The sequence below is a fragment of the Camelina sativa genome, chromosome 2, assembly GCF_030686135.1.
Source record: "Camelina sativa cultivar CO46 ecotype springtype chromosome 2, ASM3068613v1".
In the NCBI taxonomy this organism is placed as follows: Eukaryota; Viridiplantae; Streptophyta; class Magnoliopsida; order Brassicales; family Brassicaceae; genus Camelina; species Camelina sativa.
Window position 1 is genome coordinate 22,946,373 of NC_141881.1, and position 24,163 is coordinate 22,970,535.

Sequence of the window (24,163 nt, forward strand, 5' to 3'; positions counted from 1 at the left end):
ACACGAGATGTACCCTCTGCATGAGGGGAACTCGTTAAATCTCTGTGTTATGTTTATGTTATGCAAACTGATCTGTGAAGTAGAAGAGGAGTAGGGGCAGAGTTGCGGTCTGCGGTTCACTACAGAGGTGAATCGGGGTCTGCGATTCTCAACACCAGCCAACATTCAATCGAGTTCCTAGAACATCCTCCTCTTCATTGCCTTGATTCCACGATCACACTTTGCCTTTACCTGCACCACAAACACATATTGCAATGCATGAGTATTTTATAAACACTCAGTAAGGCAATCCTCCCATCTACTGGGCTATACACACAAGCAATAGAGTATCTCTAACCATCATACAACAATCAACAAACAACAAAGAACAAACCAGGATTCTGCATCGACCGACACCAACATGCATCGACCGATACTAAATGGGGATGCATCGACCGACACAGAAGCTGCATCGACCGACACCTATTCTGCATCAACCGACGCATGCTCGACATAACACGAAAACCCTAGAGTTTTACGCGCCGTCCTCGCACTTGCATCGACCGATGCAAGATATGCGTCGACCGACGCAATACCGAGCATCGTGTTTTCCCAGAAGCTTCTCGCCGGATCTTCGTTCCTACAACCACAAAACTCGATCCCAAGCCACAAGAAAGCTTCCTAACGTCCAAAGCAACAATCTAACAAGTCTAACATCACACAACAAGAAGATTAAAGAGTTCTCTAGCTTAGATAAGCCATGGTCCTGCACTTACCTTTGCCAAGACGAATCTGAACCTCAAACAAGGAATAAAACACTCTTAGCAAGCTCCTTCAAAGTTCTAAACCTCAGATCTCACCAAGCAACGCCACAAATCTCCAGAAATCACCAAGAACACTCACAAAACTCTTTCTCTCTTTCTATTTCTCGAAAACGGCCAAGAAACGTCGAATGAGACAAAAACACGACTTAAGGGATTCCTTCTCCCTTTGTCCAAAACACAGCGTTTAACTTAAGTCAAAACGCAGAAACTTGAACCTCCATCGACCGATGCACCATCTGCATCGACCGATGCAACTCCCAAACCAGGATTTTGGTTCGCGGATGTTACAATAAATCAAATAAAAATTGTAGCAATGAAACAATACTCATGTGTTTATGTGTAGAATTTAGTTTTTTTTGTCAACAAATATTCACTTATTATATAAAGTTTGATGTCAAAGTTACTCATTAACAAGATCGTAATAAGCGTTAATTGTATATCTAATTTTTTTACATGTGTCCAGATTACTGCTTAACATGATTGTGATATTTGTCAAATTAACGATCTTTAAAATCAATCATTTTAAGTTAATCCCTAGAAAAGAAAAATTAAAAAAATATTTACCAAACAAAAAAAAACTAATCCAAAAGCAAAAAAGAAAAATTTACCTATCACCGTAAAGAAATTAAACATATGTGTTATTTAAAGTTTTAAACCTATCATAAAAAAGGAAATCTATACATAAGTAACAATAAATAACTATTTTTTTCCACAAATAATAATATATTGGATTTAAGGTGAATCATTACAAAGTATTTCAAGGAGCCATAATGGCTTGAAAAGTGAATAAGCATAGTATTGATTATCATTACATCCAAATTTTTGCTAAAGCACGAGCTACACTATTACATATATTATTAAACATATGTGTTATTGAAAGTGCTAAACCTATCATAAAAAGGAAATCTATACATAAGTAACAATAAATAACTATTTTTTCCACAAATAATAATATATTGGGTTTAAGGTGAATCATTACAAAGTATTTGAAGGAGCCATAATGGCTTGAAAACTGAATAAGCATAGTATTGATTATCATTACATCCAAATTTTTGCTAAAGCACGAGCTACACTATTACAGACAAGGGATTTTGGTGTTGGTTAAAGAAATCGGAAAAAAAAAATGAGCTCATTAGAATTAGATTCCAGAATTAGAAGTGAGTGAGTGAGTGTGTGGATGCTTGGCGTTGATGTACCGCCGATAAATTAGTATTTTTGGGTTTTAGGAGATTCCAATTAAACAACAAATACAGTTGCACATTTCTATTATTTTCAAGATTCCATTTTTACCCTTGTTATCCCTACTTATTACGCTTATACGTTGGTTGAGCACTTTGAGCTCTTCAAATTTTGTTAAACTTACATAATTTCCAAATTGTAGGTTTTTTAAAATAAAAATAAAATAAAAATTATAGCAATAAAACAATACTCATGTGTTTATGTGTAGAATTTAGTTTTTTTTTGTCAACAAATTTTTATTTATTATATAAAGCTTGATCTCAATGTTACTCATTAACAAGATCGTGACACACGTTAATTGTATATCTAAATTTTTTACATGTGCCCAGATTACTGCTTAACCTGATTGTGATATGTGTCAAATTAACGTTATTTAAAATCAATCATTCTAAGTTAATCCCTAGAAAAGAAAAATTTAAAAAATATTTACCAAACAAAAAAACTAATCCAAAAGCAAAAAAGAAAAATTTACCTATCACCGTAAAGAAATTAAACATATGTGTTATTAAAAGTTCTAAACCTATCATTAAAAGGAAATCTATACATAAATAACAATAAATAATTATTTTTGAAAGGACGGACCTTTTTTTAATAAATAATAAATAATATAAATATAAATAAATTATAACTAGTGGTCCCATAGCCACTAGCCACCTAACCACATTCACAATCAACAGCGGAATAACAAAACTAATATCCAATAATAATCCAATAATAATCCAATAATAATCCAATAATAATCCAATAACAACCCAATATCATAGCATAAGTAATATCCAAATACCAAACAACAAGAAACATGAAACCAGCAACCTAGCAATGTTTCTAATGACTCAACTCTAGCAACCTAGCAATGCCAAACAACATCCAATCGAGTCCCTTGAACATCCTCCTCTTCATTGCCTTGATTCCAGGATCACACTTTCCCTTTACCTGCACCACAAACACATATTGAGATGCATGAGTATTTGATAAACACTCAGTGAGGCAATCCTCCCATCTACTGGGCTATACACACAAGCAACAATGATTCCAATGTTCCAAACAAGCAACAAACAAAACAGGAAATCGAACATCGTCTCGCTGGAAGGGAGGTGTCGACCGACACCAGCCAAGTCTCGACCAACACTGGCCTTGGTGTCGACCGACACTACCCCACAGTGTCGATAGATGCCCAATTTGCTGGTGTCGACCGACACCAAGTGGTGTCGATCGACACTCCCTCTGCAATCGCGAACCGCTCGAAGCCGAGAGTCAAATCTCGCTACCAATCTCCTCCAAATCGCCCAATACTCATAACCCAAGCCAAATACGTCCATAGGAACCTGTAGCAACCAATCCCAGCAAGAAAAACACACAAAACAATAACAAACAAGCTAGAACAAGGAAATCAAAGGCTTAGATTAGCCATGGTCATGCACTCACCTCTTTGCAGGAAGTTTCTGACCAACATTGGACGAATCCACACTCCCAGCAAGCCTCCCACACGTTCCTAGCCTTAAATCCTCACTCCCACAGCAAGATCTCACCCACAAAGCCCTGAAATCTCACAAAAACTCCTAAAAACTCAAGAACAATGATTTCTCATATTTCTCTTTGTTTTCAGCGGCTAGACAACCACAAAACACGACCTAGGTCGTTCTCCCACTTAAATATCACGGTTTAATGGTTCTCCTCAAACCAAACCAAGCAAAAAACGATAATTAAATCGAACTGGTCGAACCAGAAAACAATCAGTGTCGATCGACACCCTCACCAAATTACCAAAAATGGTTTGCGGGTGTTACAATTTTTTCCACAAATAATAATATATTGGGTTTAAGGTGAATCATTACAAAGTATTTGAAGGAGCCATAATGGCTTGAAAACTGAATAAGCATAGTATTGATTATCATTACATCCAAATTTTTGCTAAAGCACGAGCTACACTATTACAGACAAGGGATTTTGGTGTTGGTTAAAGCCATCAGAAAAAAATGAGCTCTTTAGAATTAGATTCCAGAATTAGAATCGAGTGAGTGAGTGTGTGTGGATGCTTGGCGTTGATGTACCGCCGATAAATTAGTATTTTAGGGTTTTAGGAGATTCCGATTAAACAACAAACAAAGTTGCACATTTCTATAATTTTCAAGAATCCATTTTTACCCTTGTTATCCCTACTTATTACGCTTATACGTTGGTTGGGCACTTTGATCTCTTCAAATTTGGTTAAACTTACATAATTTTCAAATTGTAGGTTTTTTAAAATAAAAATAAAATAGAAATTGTAGCAATAAAACAATACTCATGTGTTTATGTGTAGAATTTAGTTTTTTGTCAAAATATTCACTTATTATATAAAGCTTGATATCAAAGTTACTCATTAACAAGATCGTGACACGCGTTAATTGTATATCTAAATTTTTTACATGTGCCATGATTACTGCTAACATGATTGTGATATGTGTCAAATTAACGATCTTTAAAATCAATCATTCTAAGTTAATCCCTAGAAAACAAAAATTTAAAAAATATTTACCAAACAAAAAAAACTAATCCAAAAGCAAAAAAAAAAAAAATTACCTATCACCGTAAAGAAATTAAACATATGTGTTATTAAAAGTTCTAAACCTATCATAAAAAGGAAATCTATACATAAGTAACAATAAATAACTATTTTTTTCAACAAATAATAATATATTGGGTTTATGGTGAATCATTACAAAGTATTTGAAGGAGCCATAATGGCTTGAAAACTGAATAAGCATAGTATTGATTATCATTACATCCAAATTTTTGCTAAAGCACGAGCTACACTATTACAGACAAAGGATTTTGGTGTTGGTTAAAGCCATCGGAAAAAAATGAGCTCTTTAGAATTAGATTCCAGAAGTAGAAGTGAGTGAGTGAGTGTGTGTGGATGCTTGGCGTTGATGTACCGCCTATAAATTAGTATTTTAGGGTTTTAGGAGATTCCGATTAAACAACAAACATAGTTGCACATTTCTATTATTTTCAAGATTCCATTTTTACACTTGTTATCCCTACTTATTACGCTTATACGTTGGTTGAGCACTTTGAGCTCTTCAAATTTTGTTAAACTTACATAATTTTCAAATTGTAGGTTTTTTTAAAATAAAAATAAAATAGAAATTGTAGCGATAAAACAATACTCATGTGTTTATGTGTAGAATTTAGTTTTTTTGTCAACAAATATTCACTTATTATATAAAGCTTGATGTCAAAGTTACCCATTAACAAGATCGTGACACACGTTAATTGTATATCTAAATTTTTTACATGTGCCCAGATTACTGCTTAACATGATTGTGATATGTGTCAAATTAACGATCTTTAAAATCAATCATTCTAAGTTAATCCTTAGAAAAGAGAAAAATTAAAAAATATTTACCAAACAAAAAAAACTTATCCAAAAGCAAAAAAGAAATATTTACCTATCACCGTAAAGAAATTAAACATATGTGTTATTAAAAGTTCTAAACCTATCATAAAAAGGAAATCTATACATAAGTAACAATAAATAACTATTTTTCCACAAATAATAATATATTGGGTTTAAGGTGAATCATTACAAAGTATTTGAATGAGCCATAATGACTTGAAAACTGAATAAGCATAGTATTGATTATCATTACATCCAAATTTTTGCTAAAGCACGAGATATGTTCCACTTAGGGGGGTGTATTCAACTTGATATTTTAAGTGATTTGTGTAAAAGTTACAAATCCTATGTTATTCAATCATGGATTTTAAAAACTCTCCTGAAATCCACTGTTATTGAACTGATGATTTAAAAATCTACTTTAAAATCCACTGTTATTCAAAACAGTTTGTGGATTTGGATTTTAATAAGTTTTAGGGATTCTGGAGGATTTGAGAGGATTTGTTTAGTTAAAAATACAGAAATCCAAATCTCATGGTTTTAGGTGGGATTTGAAAGAATTTTCCTATAAATCATATCAACTTCCCTAAAATCTACAGAAATTCCAAATTTACTAAATCCCATCAAATCCTCCAAAATCATTGTTTCAATACACCCCCATTAGTATTTTTCTTATATCCCCTTTTTAATAAAAGGGAAGTACACAACATATTTTTGTAGACTTTATATTTTTAATTAATGGTTACAAATAGGTTATAGATTAATCTATATATTAATATTAATTATTACATTTAATAAATAGTTACAAATGGTTACAAATAGGTTATAAATATGTTTTTGATTAATCCATATATTAATATTAATGATTACACCTAAATATTAGGGATATTCCAAATTGATAATTGATATATTAATGGTAACAAATAAAATTATGGATATGCCAAAATGTATTTTTGGAAGATTTTAGTCTTATATCACGTTGTTTTCAAAGATTTTTAAACACAATATTACAAATTTATTTTCCACAGAATATATCGATAGACCACAACGTTAACTATACTTATCTAGAATCATTAACAATATAAAACTTACAAAATATGAGTTTTTTTCAAGCCTTCATATTTAGCATATGATTTTATTGCATAATGTTTTATCCAAATTTATTTTTTTTTAAACAAAAATTGAATGTGTAGAGATATATATCATACCAACTCTAAAGGAAAACTAGTTGTATTTCTAAGAAATTACTAGATCTTGTGGTGTTTATTCTAGACATAAAAACATATGTGTGAGTCTATGTAAATGTTAACTCTAAATAAATAGAATTACTTTAGCTCTTAATTGACTAACAATATTTCACAATTTGTTTTCTGGTATAAATTATTTGACTAGAATTTTCATTTTTATACAATAACACTTGGCTTGGGTTATAAAAAAACAAAAACCACTCAACTTGTGAACTCTTTATTATTTGACTCTATTGTAATTATTTTCATTATATGACCTGTTTGAGAATTATCGAGCACACATAATTCAAGACTTCTTTTAGATCAAAGAGAGGCTCTGATTCCATTGGTAATGGTAAAAAAAAAACTCTAAAAGAGGAAATAATAACACAACAATAGGACAAAAAATTTCTCGACATTGTAAAACGTAATCAATCTATAAATTGTCTTTGTTTATCATCGGATTTGGAAAACAATAGCATAATACAAGAGCACAAACTATCACCGATTTGATCTTTAATCAATGTCCCAAGTGCACAGCTTCATCCACGGCCAGAGCCAGTGCAGCAGCAGCACCAACATATTTGTGTGGAGTTAGCTCCAAAAGTTGGTCTTTTGCTTCTTCAGGCAAATCCAAACCTTTGATAAACTTTCTAATGTTTTCTTCATCAACAGCTCTTCCTCTTGTTAGCTCCTTCAGCTTCTCATACGGCTCTGGAACACCGTATCTCCTCATCACCTTTTTTTATGGTACCATAATAATTCCGTGAATTAGCAGCAATACATGGCATAACTTGATCGATATTCAAAACTAGAAAAGTCGAGAAATTTACAGTTTGTATCGGTTCAGCAAGGACTTCCCAAGTATGATCCAAATGTTCTTTTAACCGAGCTTCATTAACCTATATCAAGAACATTCTTAGTTTATGAAAAAGTGGAACAAATCTTAGTGCTACGGTGATAATAATACCTGAAGCTTCCCGATTCCCTGAATTGCGCTCTTGTAAGCGAGAAGAGAGTGTCCTAAAGCTACACCCATGTTTCTCAAGACAGTTGAATCCGTTAAATCACGCTGCAGATTGTAAACATCATTTTCAGGGTCCACTAGTGTTAGAAAAGATATACAGGAGACACTTGATATGAACAAAATGGTCAGACCTGCATTCTTGAAATGGGAAGCTTCATGCTGAGAAAAGCAAGCTGTGCATTTGCTATACCTAGATTCCCTTCACTGTTCTCAAAGTCAATAGGATTCACTTTGTGAGGCATTGTCGACGATCCAATTTCACCTGCTTTAGTTAGCTGCATCAAGATTTCAAACTATGAGACGATGTTCCCTTCCCATTCAATAATATATGCTTTTAGTAATTTGTTAATACTTGCCTGCTTAAAGTACCCTAGAGAGATGTAGCTCCATATATCTCTGTCAAAGTCGATTAAAATATTGTTGAACTGGCTAATAGTATTAAAAAGTCTAGCCATATAGTCATGGGGTTCGATCTGCAAAACCCACGAGAGAACAATCAATCAGTGAAGAAGTATATAAATCGCTCCACCAGCAAAAAGAGAAACTATATTTACCTGAGTCACGTATGGGTTGAATGTTAATCCGAGAGAAGTAACAAACTCCTCTGCAACATGAGGCCAGTCAATATTAGAATATGCGGAGATATGGGCGTTGTAGTTCCCGACAGCACCCGCAAATTTCCCCTTAATCTTTGTTTCTGAAAGATATCTCCTTTCTTCGCTCAACCTCACAGCAAAAATCGCCATTTCCTTACCCAAAGTTGTAGGAGAAGCTGCCTGCATTATAAATCATAAAAAAGCAACATTATCCAAAGAGATTGACAGAATCAAAATCATGACCAGTGCTTCAACATAGAGAGAGACAGAACTGACATACTGAAACAATGCAAAGGTTACTCTTTTGACATTACCTGTCCATGAGTATGTGAAAGCATTGGGACATACGCAAAACTCTTAGCCATCAGAGAGATTGACTTAATCAGCTCATCCATGGTGGGAAGTATAACCGAACTAAGTGCTTCTCGAAGCATCAAAGCATGGGAAAGATTGTTGATGTCTTCAGACGTACAAGCAAAATGGAAAAACTCAAGAACCTAATCAATTAAAAGACAAGAGAAATTTAGTTACAGAGCATCAAAAGCATCCAAACCCTAAAGAACTTAGAAGCGAGAGAAAAGTTTCAAAAACCTTAGCAATCTCCGGGTGTGATTCAACCTTTTGTTTCAGGAAATACTCCACTGCTTTCACATCGTGATTTGTTACTCTCTCAATCTTCTTAACTTCCAATGCATCATCCACGCTAAATCCATCAATGATGCCTTGCAAGTACTCCTGAGCTTCTTTGCTAAAGCTTGGAACTTCAGTGACTTCAGGAATATTTGAAAGCTTAAGAAGCCATTTGATCTACGCATATATATATATATATATACAAAAAGATCAAAACTTTTGCAAATGGGTGCATTAGAACAGACAACTAAACTACTCGCACAAAGGATATCGAATGATAAATCTTCACCTCGACAAGTACTCGGAAATAGATCAACCCAAACTCGCTCATAGAAGAAGCCAATTCATTAACTTTCCCCCAGTAACGTCCATCCAAAGGCGATAACGCAGTTAAATTCGACATCTCCAAGTCTCTTGAACTAGCAAGAGCCATTGCTATCACCTAAAGTATATCCATTTAATCGCCAATTCGTAACCAAAAACATCAAATTACATCCAAGAAGCAAAACCCATTAACAAAAATTAAGACTTGGAAATAGAAAAGGCTTTACCTTTCTTGAAGTCGTTAGTTTCAGAGAAGCAGTAGAAGAGACAGAGAACGAAACTCTCGGAGGCAAGCACAGCGACTTTGATGGGTTTAAGAGACTTCTGGTGGTTGGTGTAAGGCCGAGACAATGGATTTTGGTGTTGGTTAAAGCCATCGAAAAATAAAAGAGGCTCTTTAGAATTAGATTCCAGAATAAAAAAAAAAGCTTAGAAGTGAGCCCTGTTCTAAAACGCGGCCGCGGAGGCCGCCTAAGCGCCGGTTAATCGCTCGGCGGCGGTGCTCCGCCGGGATATTACCCAAATCGGAAAACGGAAAAATATCGATTGTTTTTGTTTAAAATGGGATTATAGATGTTGGAGATAAAAACAATTGAATTGGAGATGAAATCATGAAAAACAAGTTATTTAGTGAGTGGAGGCCATAAGTTTTAGGGTTGCAGCGTCGCAAAACTCTTGAGGAGAAGATGATATGTAAAACGACGAAAAAGGAGAAAATAGATAAAATCAGCAATTAAGGGCGTCGAACTCGTGGCACGAACGATTCCAGACGAGTTAATAACCATTAGAGCTGGGCCATATTCTTTCGAGTATCACGCAAAGTAAATATATATAAGCACTAAAACATATAATATTGATATTAATTATAAAAATATTATAATATCCTAGTCCCCAATTAATTCCCATGTAATCTCCGATTAATCAATTAATCGCTAGGCCCAACTTGACCGTCCGACTAGTGCCTAGCGATTTTAAAAACATGGGAAGTGAGTGAGTAAATGTGTGTGGATGCTTGGCGTTGATGTACCGCCTATAAATTAGTATTTTAAGCTTTTGGGAGATTCCGATTAAACAATAAACACAGTTGCACATTTCTATTATTTTCAAGATTCCATTTTTACCCTTGTTATTCCTACTTATTACGCTTATACGTTGGTTGAGCACTTTGAGCTCTTCAAATTTTGTTAAACTTACATAATTTTCAAATTGTAGGTTTTTCAAAATAAAAATAAAATAGAAATTGTAGCAATAAAACAATACTCATGTGTTTATGTGTAGAATTTAGTTTTTTTTTGTCAACAAATATTTACTTATTATATAAAGCTTGATGTCAAAGTTACTCATTAACAAGATCGTGATACGCGTTAATTATATATCTAAATTTTTTACATGTGTCCAGATTACACCTTAACATGATTATGATATGTGTCAAACTAATGATCTTTAAAATCAATCATTCTAAGTTAATCCCTAGAAAAGAAAAATTAAAAAAATATTTACCAAACAAAAAAAACTAATCCAAAAGCAAAAAATAAAAATTTACCTATTACCGTAAAGAAATTAAATATATGTGTTATTAAAAGTTCTAAACCTATCCTACAAAGGAAATCTATATATAAGTAACAATAAATAACTATTTTTTCCACATAGAGAGAGACTCTAAAACAAAACAAAAAAATCCAAGTCGCATTACGTACGAGCAAGTCCAAGGAAGAGTTAAAAAAAAAAACCAGAAATAAAAACACAATTAAAAATCCATATAATTGCAGACGTACGAGCAAGACGTAAAATCTAAACCAAACTTTAAAATTCCTATTATAAAATTAGTCAGATTCTTCATCTGTTAGATCGATATCTGAACCTCCATCTTCGTTGTCTGATCCGACTTCCATTTCATCTTCATTATCATCAAGATATTCTGCTTGACCATGTCTCAGTGTCTCGACTTGTACGGAATCATCACAAATAATTGGATCAGCAGTTTCATTTTGCATTGGAGTAAAATCAAAAGTCTCACTAAGCAAGACTTTTCCTCTTGGTTGTATCACAACGGTGGCGTTCCATTGTTGACCCTTTTTCTGAGTTATCCGTGGATACGGCACATAGCATACTTGATCTGACTGCGAAGCTAAAATGAAAGGGTCGTATTTCCCATAACGCTTTGTGATGTTAACATCAATTATCCCAGATTTATTTATTCGTACACCTTCTCCAATGGTTGGATCATACCAATCACATTTGAACACCACAACTTTAAGATGTACTGGTCCAGGAAAATGAATTTCTAAAATCTCTCTCAAGACTCCATAGAAATCATGTTCTCCATTTGAGCTAGAAGATGATGTGCATTTCACACAAACTCCAAAATTGGCATTCTTTTTGTCTTTCCCATGATCATATGTGTGAAATATGTAACCACGACAAAAATAAATAGGCCAAGAAGTAACTTTTGTCATTGGACCATGGGCGAGCATTTGCAACCATTTTGGATAAGAATTCTCTTTGGAAGTATTCTCCACCTGATTTTTGTCAATACAGAAAATAACTTCTATTACAATAATAAAATATTCAACAATAAAAATCAGAATAGAATTAACAAGTTGTCTTACATGTTCTTTTAGCCAGCTTGCAAATTCTTTTTCTTTAAGTGAGTTAGATCATCTCCTGTTATCCCAGGATAAGCAACGGCCATGCTATCATCAAACAACCTATAGAAAAAGTTTAATGAGTTTTATTATATAAAACACCTTAATTATGCAATTGTAAAGTAAATATCTTACATACCTTTCAAATGGGTTTAATTCTTCGCAGTTCATAAGAATATATGTGTGTGCAGTCCGATAGTCTTTATCTTGAAACCAAATCTCATTTGATTTACCACTACTCCTCCCTAGTTGAGAAAAAATTTCTGGAATTAAATCGGATTGGTGAGTATAATGATCATCTCCATCGTAGTGTCGATCGCCGGTTCTACGTCTTTTCGTCTTACCTTGATGAAAGTAGCAAAAGTAGAAATTTCTAATAATTAGCAAAAGTAGAAATTTCTTCATTGATGTATTGTTCAACAATATAACCTTCTACTTTTGCTTTATTCCTCACTTTTCTCTTCAAATGACCCATGTATCGTTCAAAAGGATACATCCATCTAAATTGTACAGGTCTTCCAAGTCGAGCTTCGTGTGGCAAATGAAGATGGTGGAAATATTTTTTCCAAATTACAAAGAACAATACAAATGTTCTTTTCTATTTATCAAAAAATGTTCTGTTCTAGCGTTGCAACACTATCTTTATTTAGTGTTTTTGCACAAAGATCCCGAAAAAATAAGCTCACACCAACAAAAAAAAGAAAAAAAAATAGTTGTATAAATATTAATTACTACCTACAAAACAACGTCTTCTTTCATGTACTTAACTAAACAATATTAGACTGAAATAAGTATAAGAAAAATAATGTTTAATCCCCCCCATCAAATACGTTTATATGTGACGATCTCATATATAAACTAATCAAATAAAATAGATTCATTAGTTATTTATTTTAATGTTCTTACAAAATTATAAAATAACTCAACCAAAGTATAACCAAAAGAAGAAAATAATAAACTTACCTGATAGTGCATCATGTATAGATTTATCCATAAGCTTAGCAAATGCAACTGGAAGTAATCGTTGCATTAAAACATGGCAGTCATGACTTTTCATTCTTGTTAATTTTCCCTTAGCTAGATCAACACATTTTGATAGACTAGATGAATACCCATCAGAAAATTTAACATCTTTTTTGAGCCACTCTAGAAAAGTTGTTTTTGCATCAGCTTGTAGTCTGAAAATTGGAACCGGTGCCTTTCCATCGTCTGTTAGATGTAATTCTTTTCGATTACAGTACTCTTCCAAATCAAGTCGTGATTTGATGTTATCTTTTGTCTTTCCCTGTACATTAAGTAGAGTATTGATGACATTATCCAAAAAGTTTTTTTCGATGTGCATCACGTCAAGATTGTGTCGAAGTTTAAGAAATTTCCAATAAGGTAACTCCCAAAAAATGCTCTGCTTATGCCAGTGGTGACTGTCACCATATCCTTGCAGTCGTCCATGGTTCCCTCCACAATCAATGGTTTTTGGCAAACAATTGACTATATTCCAAAGTTCTTCACCTGTTAGCAATTGAAGTGGAATATCGTTCACAACCCTTCCTCTTTTAAAGTTTTTCTTGTTCTGCCGATAGCTATGATTTATTGGTAAAACGTTGCGGTGACAATCAAACCAACTTGTTTTTCTACCATTTTTTAGTTGAAAAGCAGATGTATGATCCATACAGTAAGGGCATGCTAACCGACCATGTGTTGTCCAACCCGAAAGCATACCATAAGCTGGAAAATTGCTTATTATCCATATAAGTACAGCTCTTAAGAGAAAGTTCTGTTTGGTGTAAATATCATATGCATGTACGCCGTTAACCCACAAATCTTTCAATTCGTCTATCAACGGTTGAAGAAAAATATCCAGACTTCTCTTCGGATGATTTGGACCAGGAACTAGAACTGACAGAAACATAAATTCTTGTTTTATGCACATGTCAGGTGGCAGATTATACGGTATCAAGATTACAGACCATAATGAATAATTATGTCCTGACATACCAAATGGATTAAAACCATCTGTGCATAATCCAAGGTAAACATTTCTTGATTCAAATGCAAAATCAGGGAATACCTCGTGAAAATGTTTCCATGCTTCTCCATCAGATGGATGACTCATTTCTCTGCTTTTCACTAAGTGCTCTGCATGCCATCTCATATCTTTTGCAGTACTATTAGATTGATATAACCTCTTCAATCTATCAGATATGAGCAAATAAAACATCTGACGATACACAACTTTTTTCTGTCCAGGCTTTTCTGTCGGATAAAATCTATCTTTTTCACAGAATTGACACTTCTCCTCGATTTCAGTATCTTTCCAAAATATCATGCAATTATCTTGACAAACGTCAAATTTTTGATAAGGTAAACCCAAAGACCGCATTAGCTTCTTTATATCATAATATAAATGCATTGAGTTGTTACCTTCTGGCAAATATTCTTGTAATGCTTGAGAGATCGCGTCCATGCAATTTTGAGGAAGATTATAATCTGTCTTTATACTCATGAATCGAGCTGCTAAAGATAATTGTGAATGACCAGCTTTACATCCATCATAAATTGGATGTTTTGCAGCATCCAAAATATCATAAAACTTTTTCACATCAGCATTAGGCTCTTCACCTATGTTTTCATCAAATCCTAATTCTGTATTACCAAATGCATCTGAAACCATTTCCACATAAGGATCCACTGACTCCGTGTTAGACTCAGACACAAAAGCATCTTCGGTAGAATGATTGTCTACAATATTATAATTTTCTCTATGAGAAATCCAAACCCAATAGTTAGGCATAAATCCTCTATTATATAAATGATTTAACACAATATTCTCTGGTAATAGAGGTCTGCCATTCTCACATTTGAAACATGGACAAAAAAGTTTGCCTTTCTCGAGAAACAAAGGTTGATTCTTCGCAAATTTCATAAAATTTTCCAACCCTTGGCAAAAATTTTCTGAAACTTCATTAGTAGTATGATCGATTCGTTCATACATCCAACTCCTTGTAACATAAATATTGTTGTCCGACGACATTATACCTGAAATTAAAGTAAAAAAAAAACACACAAATTGAGAAACTCAACTTGGATCATATTTCTTTTAATGTACTATATATATATATATATGTTTCAATCCGAACATGGGCTATATTATATATCAAAACCCCTTATTTTTAGTTTAAACATTTACATGTTATGGATGACGTAAAAAGATGCTAAACCTTTTTGTTACGAGTAGCAATTTTGGAGAGGCACCTCTTTTTTTGTTTTCTTTTTAAAATCAAAGTTGTTACGTCTGTAACAAGCAGAATTTAAAATTTACGTTACTAATTACTTGACTAAGAAAAAATATATTTAAAACACCACCAGAAAGAATTAACTTGAGCATACCTTGTATGAGATCCCCAATGCTTAGTATGACACTAGCATATTTTGTTCTGTATTTTTTTCTGGAGTACTTGCACCTCATATGTTAATTATGATTTCTTTCACAAAGTCAACATATATATACGTCAAGTCAACATATATATACGTATATAATTTGATAAGACTCCTAATCTCACTATTAATATAAGAAAAGATAATTCTGTATATTTTTAAAGTTTATCTAATAAGATATAATATTTATCACTTTCAAAATATTAACAAATATTATTTAGTGGCATAATTAATTGTTATTTAATTAATTAAACATAGTGACAAATATATTACACAATAATGTAACTATTTACAACAGAATTTTATGCCACAGATTGGTAACATTTGCTGACAACTATTTAGTCACTATAATATCTCAAACTCTAACTCAAATTTTTGTCTTAAGTTCGTCTTTATTTGCAACCACGTATTAGTCACAAATCGTCACAATTTTATGACAAAAGAAACTGTCACAATTTATGTCTCTTATAATGACAAAATAACTACAAATTTGAGACAAACAAAATTAGTGACAACATCGTCTCTAAATCGTCAAAAAATTTGTGACTAATAACCTCTGTCAAAAAATTATGTCACAATAGCTCCAGTTTCTTTTTGTGTGGGTGCACTAGAACAGACAACTAAACAATGAATCAAATCCTAAATCTCCACTTGGGAGTAACAACAAGCGTTAGTTTCAAATGCAAGTACCTCGACAAGTACTCGGAAATAGATCAACCCAAACTCGCTCATAGAAGAGGCCAATTCATTAACTTTTCCCCAATAACGTCCATCCAAAGGCGATAATGCAGTTAAGTTCGACATCTCCAAGTCTCTGGAACTAGCACCAGCCATTGCTATCACCTAAAGCATATCCATATAATCACCAATTCGTATTCGGAAAACATCATATTACATCCAAAAACACAGCTTTTCAGCAAAACCCATTAAAATAAATTAAGACTTTACCTTTCTTGAAGTCATAAGCTTGAGAGAATCAGTAGAGGAGACAGAGAACAAAACTCTCGGAAGCAAGCACAGCGATTTTGATGGGTTTAAGAGACTTCTGGTGGTTGTTGTAAGGCCGAGGCAAGGGATTTTGGTGTTGGTTAAAGCCATCGAAAAACAAAATTAAGCTCTTTAGAATTAGATTCCAGAATAAAAGCTTAGAAGTGAGTGAGTGTGTGTGGATGCTTGGCGTTAATGTACCGTCGATAAATTAGTATTTTAGGGTTTTAGGAGATTCCGATTAAACAACAACAACACTCAGTTGCACATTTCTATTCTTTTAATATTCCATGTTTACCCTTGTTAACCCATCTAATTACGCTTATAGGTGCTTGAGCTCTTTGTTTTTTTTTTTAAATAAATAAATTGTAGCAATAACACAATAATCATGTGTAGAATTTAGTTTCTTTTCAACAAATATTAATAAATATTAAGACAAGAAAACAAATTTAAAAGAATTGATTCCTACACAAAAACTCTACATATATCTTTCTTTTATATGAAGCTTGTTTTTTTTGTGAAGAAATATAGAATAAACTCTTGACATAATTATGTAATATATGTACCATGTAACAATATTAATGTTCCAATGTTTTTAAGAAGATAATAACGTGTCTAAATAATCACTTCCCAAATCCTCAAACTCAAACAATCCAAACACATCACATAATGTCTCTTCTTCCGTAACCATGATCTTCTTCATTTTAACTTCTTGAAACATAGAATCTTCGTCACTCCTTGGTGTCTTTCTTGAACCTAGCAAAGTTTCTCCACTCGCAAGCAATCCACAAGTTTCCCTATAATCCTTAGTTGAAGGATGGCCAATAGTACAATGGTTTTCAACCATCCCATCGTCAACGACCTTATGATCATAAGCCATGGTCGCTTCCGTTTCTATTCTCGATCCTATTTTGTGCCCTCTTCTTAACGGTCGGGATGTATTTAAACTGTGTATCGGGTAGTAGTTTGGGGCGCAATCCATTTCCATAGCTTTAATAACTGTCTCGAGTTGAAAATTTGTGTTAGCTTTTTGAGTCCCTCATATTCTAACCGCGGCTTTGTCGTAAGCCATAGCTGCTTCTTCTGCAGTTTGGACGTTCCGAGCCAAACCCTAAGAATAGAAAAAGGGAAGTTCTACCTTGCACATTAAGTAGAGTATTGATGACATTATCCAAAAAGTTTTTTTCGATGTGCATCACGTCAAGATTTTGTCGAAGTTTAAGATTCCAATAAGGTAACTCCCAAAAAATGCTCTGCTTATGCCAGTGGTGACTGTCACCATATCCTTGCAGTCGTCCATGGTTCCCTCCACAATCAATGGTTTTTGGCAAACAATTGACTCTATTCCAAAGTTCTTCACCTGTTAGCAATTGAAGTGGAATATCGTTCACAACCCTTCCACTTTTATAGTTTTTCTTGTTCCGCCGATAACTATGATTTATTGGTAAAAAGTTGCGGTGACAATCAAACCAACTTGTTTTTCTACCATTTTTTAGTTGAAAAGCAGATGTATGATCCATACAGTAAGGGCATGCTAACCGACCATGTGTTGTCCAACCCAAAAGCATACCATAAGCTAGAAAATCGCTTATTGTCCATATAAGTACAGCTCTTAAGAGAAAGTTCTGTTTTGTGTAAATATCAACGGTTGAAGAAAAATATTCAGACTTATCTTCGGATGATTTGGACCAGGAACTAGAACTGACAGAAACATATATTCTTGTTTCATGTACATGTCAGGTGGCAGATTATACGGTGTCAAGATTACAGGCCACAATGAATAATTATGTCCTGACATACCAAATGGATTAAAACCATCTGTTCATAATCCAAGGTAAACATTTCTTGATTCAAGTGCAAAAACAGGGAATACCTCGTGAAAATGTTTCCATGCTTCTCCATCAGATGGATGACTCATTTTGCCGCTTTTCACTGAGTGCTGTGCATGCCATCTCATATCTTTTGCAGTACTATTAGATTGATATAACCTCTTCAATCTATCAGATATGGGAAAATAAAACATCTGACGATACACAACTTTTTTCTGTCCAGGCTTTTCTGTCGGATAAAATCTATCTTTTTCATAGAATTGACACTTCTCCTCGATTTCAGTATCTTTCCAAAATATCATGCAATTATCTTGACAAACGTCAATTTTTTGATAAGGTTAACCCAAAGACCGCATTAGCTTCTTTATATCATAATATGAATGCATTGAGTTGTTACCTTCTGGCAAATATTCTTGTAATGCTTGAGAGATCGCGTCCATGCAATTTTGAGGAAGATTATAATCTGTCTTTATACTCATGAGTCGAGCTGCGAAAGATAATTGTGAATGACCAGCTTTACATCCATCATAAATTGGATGTTTTGCAGCATCCAAAATATCATAAAACTTTTCCGCATCAACATTAGGCTCTTCACCTATGTTTTCATCAAATCCTGATTCTGTATTACCAAATGCATCTGAAATCATTTCCACATAAGGATCCACTGACTCCGTGTTAGACTCAGACACAAAAGCACCTTCGGTAGAATGATTGTCTACAATATTATAAATTTCTCCATGAGAAATCCAAACCTAATAGTTAGGCATAAATCCTCTGTTATATAAAGGATTTGCACAATATTCTCTGGTAATAGAGGTCTGCCATTCTCACATTTGAAACATGGACAAAAAAGTTTGCCTTTCTCGAGAAACAAAGGCTGATTCTTCGCAAATTTCATAAAATTTTCTAACCCTTGGCAAAAAATTTCTGAAACTTCATTAGTAGTATGATCGATTCGTTCATACATCCAACTCCTTGTAACATAAATATTGTTGTCCGACGACATTATACCTGAAATCAAAGTAAAAAAAAAACACACAAATTGAGAAACTCAACTTGGATCGTATTTTTTTTAATGTACTCTATATATATATATGTTTCGATCCGAACATGGGCTATATTATATATCAAAACACCTTATTTTTAGTTTAAACATTTAACTATTATGGATGACGTAAAAAGATGCTAAACCTTTTTGTTACGAGTAGCAATTTTTGGAGAGGCACCTCTTTTTTTTGTTTTCTTCTTAAAATCAAAGTTGTTACGTCTGTAACAAGCAGAATTTAAAATTTACATTACTAACTACTTGACTAAGAAAAAATATATTTAAAACACCACCAGAAAGAATTAACTTGAGCATACCTTGTATGAGATCCCCAATGCTTAGTATGACACTAACGAATTTTGTTATGTATTTTTTTCTGGAGTACTTGCACCTCATATGTTAATTATGATTTGTTTCACAAAGTCAACATATATATATACGTATATAATTTGATAAGACTCCTAATCTCACTATTAATATAAGAAAAGATAATTCTGTATATTTTTAAAGTTTATCTAATAAGATATAATATTTATCACTTTCAAAATATTAACAAATATTATTTAGTGGCATAATTAATTGCTATTTAATTAATTAAACATAGTGAGAAATATATTACACAATAATGTAACTATTTACAACAGAATTTTACTCCACAGATTGGTAACATTTGCTGACAACTATTTAGTCACTATAATATCTCAAACTCTAACTCAAATTTTTGTTTGAAGTTCGTCTTTATTTGCAACAACGTATTAGTCACAAATCGTCACAATTTTATGAAAAAAAGAAACTGTCACGATTTATGTCTCTAATAATGACAAAATAACTACAAATTTGAGACAAACAAAATTAGTCACAACATCGTCTCTAAATCGTCAAAAATTTGTGACTAATAACTTCTGTCAAAAAATTATGTCACAATAGCTCCAGTTTCTTGTAGTGTGGGTGCACTAGAACACACAACTAAACAATGAATCAAATCCTAAATCTCCACTTGGGAGTAACAACAAGCGTTAGTTTCAAATGCAAATACCTCGACAAGTACTCGGAAATAGATCAACCCAAACTCTCTCATAGAAGAGGCCAATTCATTAATTTCCCCCCCAATAACGTCCATCCAAAGGCGATAATGCAGTTAAGTTTGACATCTCCAAGTCTCTGGAACTAGCACCAGCCATTGCTATCACCTAAAGCATATCGATATAATCACCAATTCTTGTTCGGAAAACATCATATTACATCCAAAAACACAGCTTTTCAGCAACACACATTAAAAAAAATTAAGACTTTACCTTTCTTGAAGTCATAAGCTTGAGAGAATCAGTAGAAGAGACAGAGAACGAAACTCTCGGAGGCAAGCACAGCGATTTTGATGGGTTCAAGAGACTTCTGGTGGTTGGTGTAAGGCCGAGGCAAGGGATTTTGGTGTTGGTTAAAGCCATCGAAAAACAAAATTGAGCTCTTTAGAATTAGATTCCAAAATCAAAGCTTAGAAGTGAGTGAGTGTGTGTGGATGCTTGCCGTTAATGTACAATCGATAAATTAGTATTTTAGGGTTTTAGGAGATTCCGATTAAACAACAACAACACTCAGTTGCACATTTCTATTCTTTTAATATTCCATATTTACCCTTGTTAACCCATCTAATTACGCTTATAGGTGCTTGAGCTCTTTGTTTTTTTTTTTAATATATAAATTGTAGCAATAACACAATAATCATGTGTAGAATTTAGTTTATTTTCAACAAATATTAATAAATATTTAGACAAGAAAACGAATTTAAAAGAATTGATTCCTACACAAAAACCCTACATATATCTTTCTTTTATATGAAGCTTGTTTTTTTGTGAAGAAATATAGAATAAACTCTTGACATAATTATGTAATATATGTACCATGTAACAATATTAATGTTCCAATGTTTTTCTGTCAAAAATAAGATAATAACATGTCTAAATAATCACTTCCCAAATCCTCAAACTCAAACAATTCAAACACATCACATAATGTCTCTTCTTCCGTAACCATGATCTTCTTCATTTTAACTTCTTGAAACATAGAATCTTCGTCACTCCTTGGTGTCTTTCTTGAACCTAGCAAAGTTTCTCCACTCCCAAGCAATCCACAAGTTTCCCTATAATCCTTAGTTGAAGGATGGCCAATAGTACAATGGTTTTCAACCATCCCATCGTCAACGACCTTATGATCATAAGCCATGGTCGCTTCCATTTCTGTTCTCGATCCTATTTCGTGGCCTCTTCTTAACGGTTGGGATGTATTTGAGCTGTGTATCGGGTAGTAGTTTGGGGCGCAATCCATTTCCATAGCTTTAATAACCGTCTCGAGTTGAAAATTTGTGTTAGCTTTTTGAGTCCCTCTTATTCTAACCGCGGCTTTGTCGTAAGCCATAGCTGCTTCTTCTGCAGTTTGGAAGGTTCCGAGCCAAACCCTAACACCGTTTCTTGTTGAGTCCCTGATTTCAGCTGCAAATTTTCCCCACGGACGCCTTGACTCAAAACAAGGAAATACAGGGGAGTGCGAAGGCGTCCGTGGGGAAAATTTGCAGCTGAAATCAGGGATTCGACAAGAAACGGTGTCAGGGTTTGGCTTGGAACGTTTCAAACTGCAGAAGAAGCAGCTATGGCTTACGACAAAGCCGCGGTTAGAATAAGAGGGACTCAAAAAGCTAACACAAATTTTCAACTCGAGACGGTTATTAAAGCTATGGAAATGGATTGCTCCCCAAACTACTACCCGATACACAGCTCAAATACATCCCAACCGTTAAGAAGAGGCAACAAAATAGGATCGAGAACAGAAACGGAAGCGACCATGGCTTATGATCATAAGGTCGTTGACGATGGGATGGTTGAAAACCACTGTACTATTGGCCATCCTTCAACTAAGGATTATAGGGAAACTTGTGGATTGTTTGGGAGTGGAGAAACTTGGCTAGGTTCAAGAAAGAGACCAAGGAGTGACGAAGATTCTACGTTTCAAGAAGTTAAAATGAAGAAGATCATGGTTACGGAAGAAGAAACATTATGTGATGTGTTTGGATTGTTTGAGTTTGAGGATTTGGGAAGTGATTATTTGGACACGTTATTATCTTCTTTTTGATAGAAAAACATTGGAACATTAATACTGTTACATGATACATATATTACATAATTATGTCAAGATATTTGTTTATTCTATATTTCTTCACAAAAAAACAAGCTTCATATAAAAGAAAGATATATGTAGGGTTTTTGTGTAGGAATCAATTCTTTTAAATTCGTTTTCTAAATATTTATTAATATTTGTTGAAAATAAACTAAATTCTACACATGATTATTGTGTTATTGCTACAAATTATATATTTAAAAAAAAAAAAAAAAAAAAAACAAAGAGCTCAAGCACCTATAAGCATAATTAGATGGGTTAACAAGGGTAAACATGGAATATTAAAAGAATAGAAATGTGCAACTGAGTGTTGTTGTTTAATCGGAATCTCCTAAAACCCTAAAATACTAATTTATAGACGGTACATTAACGCCAAGCATCCACACACACTCACTCACTTCTAAGCTTTGATTCTGGAATCTAATTCTAAAGAGCTCAATTTTGTTTTTCGATGGCTTTAACCAACACCAAAATCCCTTGTCTCGGCCTTACAACAACCACCAATACATACTCCTCTCTGATATTTCAAAATGGCTATTGGCAATATTCAAGAACCAGACGGAGAGATCCTAAAGAATGTTTGCGCAAATTACATCAGAAAATTACAACAAACCGATAAAAGATCACCTGTTTATGTTCCAGAAGAAGTTTCTAGAACTTGGGAAACGTTGCCTACTATTGCTAACATACCGGAAGATTCTAAAGAATGGCTTCCAAGCCTAGATATATCGATGGAGGTCCAAGAATGGACAGAGTTTCTCAACGCGCTTACTTCTTTCCCAAACAAAACCAGTAATGACTCAATAACCAACCCTACCATTGATTCATGTTCTTTATCTTCACGAGCTTCTTGCAAAACAAGGAAGTACAGGGGAGTGCGAAGGCGTCCGTAGGGAAAATTTGCAGCTGAAATCAGGGATTCGACAAGAAATGGTGTTAGGGTTTCGATTGGAACGTTCCAAACTGCAGAATAAGCAGCTATGGCTTACGACAAAGACGCGGTTAGAATAAGAGGGACTCAAAAACCTAACAAAAATTTTCAACTCGAGACGGTTATTAAAACTATGGAAATGGATTGCGCCCCAAACTACTACCCGATACACAGCTCAAATACATCCCAACCGTTAAGAAGAGGCCATGAAATAGGATCGTGAACAGAAACGGAAGCGACCATGGCTTATGATCATAAGGTCGTTGATGATGGGATGGTTGAAAACCATTGTACTATTGGCCATCCTTCAACTAAGGATTATAGGGAAACTTGTGGATTGCTTGGGAGTGGAGAAACTTGGCAAGGTTCAAGAGAGAGAACAAGGAGTGACGAAGATTCTATGTTTCACGAAGTTAAAACGAAGAAGTTCATGGTTACGGAAGAAGAGGCATTATGTGATGTGTTTGGATTGTTTGAGTTTGAGGATTTGGGAAGTGATTATTTGGACACGTTATTATCTTCTTTTTGACAGAAAAACATTGGAACATTAATACTGTTATATGGTACATATATTACATAATTATGTCAAGATATTTGTTTATTCTATATTTCTTCACAAAAAAACAAGCTTCATATAAAAGAAAGATATGTGTAGGGTTTTTGTGTAGGAATCAATTTTTTTAAAATTCATTTTCTTGTCTAAATATTTATTAATATTTGTTGAAAAGAAACTAAATTCTACACATGATTATTGTATTATTGCTACAATTTTTATATTTAAAAAAAAAAAAAAAAAAAAACAAAGAGCTCAAGCACCTATAAGCGTAATTACATGGGTTAACAAGGGTAAACATGGAATATTAAAAGAATAGAAATGTGCAACTGAGTGTTGTTGT

At 33.7% G+C, this 24,163-nt stretch overlaps 2 protein-coding genes and 3 pseudogenes across 2 annotated transcripts in view; 2 read left to right on the forward strand and 3 right to left on the reverse strand.

Annotated features, from left to right (window-relative positions):
• LOC147949055 (uncharacterized) overlaps positions 1-13,985 on the reverse strand; it is an 82,355-nt gene extending 68,370 nt beyond the window's left edge. The window contains exons 1-2 of the mRNA XM_087469857.1: positions 12,832-13,985; positions 12,510-12,553 (exon numbers count right to left, since the gene is read on the reverse strand). Of these exons, the coding sequence (XP_087325983.1) occupies positions 12,510-12,553; positions 12,832-13,985 (1,198 nt within the window). The remainder of the gene's footprint in view (positions 1-12,509; positions 12,554-12,831) is intronic.
• Positions 7,047-10,031, reverse strand: LOC104729055 (uncharacterized). The gene is made up of 10 exons (XM_087487783.1): positions 9,455-10,031; positions 9,193-9,345; positions 8,865-9,080; positions 8,588-8,770; positions 8,232-8,453; positions 8,034-8,150; positions 7,809-7,952; positions 7,621-7,722; positions 7,484-7,552; positions 7,047-7,389 (listed from the first exon to the last, which is right to left on the reverse strand). Exons 1-10 carry the CDS (start codon positions 9,602-9,604, stop codon positions 7,171-7,173), a joined length of 1,575 nt encoding a protein of 524 aa, XP_087343909.1. The 5' UTR covers positions 9,605-10,031; the 3' UTR covers positions 7,047-7,170.
• Positions 13,986-21,100: 7,115 nt separating the features above from the next.
• Positions 21,101-21,688, reverse strand: LOC104753793 (ethylene-responsive transcription factor ERF091 pseudogene; annotated as a pseudogene).
• Positions 21,689-21,691: 3 nt separating this feature from the next.
• Positions 21,692-22,291, forward strand: LOC104729066 (ethylene-responsive transcription factor ERF091 pseudogene; annotated as a pseudogene).
• Positions 22,292-22,866: 575 nt separating this feature from the next.
• On the forward strand, positions 22,867-23,796 carry LOC104729091 (ethylene-responsive transcription factor ERF091 pseudogene; annotated as a pseudogene).
• Positions 23,797-24,163: the final 367 nt, after the last annotated feature.

What these genes read in the sequence shown, in the direction of transcription:
- LOC104729055 (XM_087487783.1), bottom strand. Translation starts at nt 9,604, where the DNA reads ATGGCTTTAACCAACACCAAAATCCATTGTCTCGGCCTTACACCAACC. An exon ending in ATTTCCGAGTACTTGTCGAG is followed by an intron (nt 9,081 to 9,192) that starts GTGAAGATTTAT and finishes ATATATGCGTAG; the next exon opens with ATCAAATGGCTTCTTAAGCT. An exon ending in TCAACCCATACGTGACTCAG is followed by an intron (nt 8,151 to 8,231) that starts GTAAATATAGTT and finishes TGGGTTTTGCAG; the next exon opens with ATCGAACCCCATGACTATAT.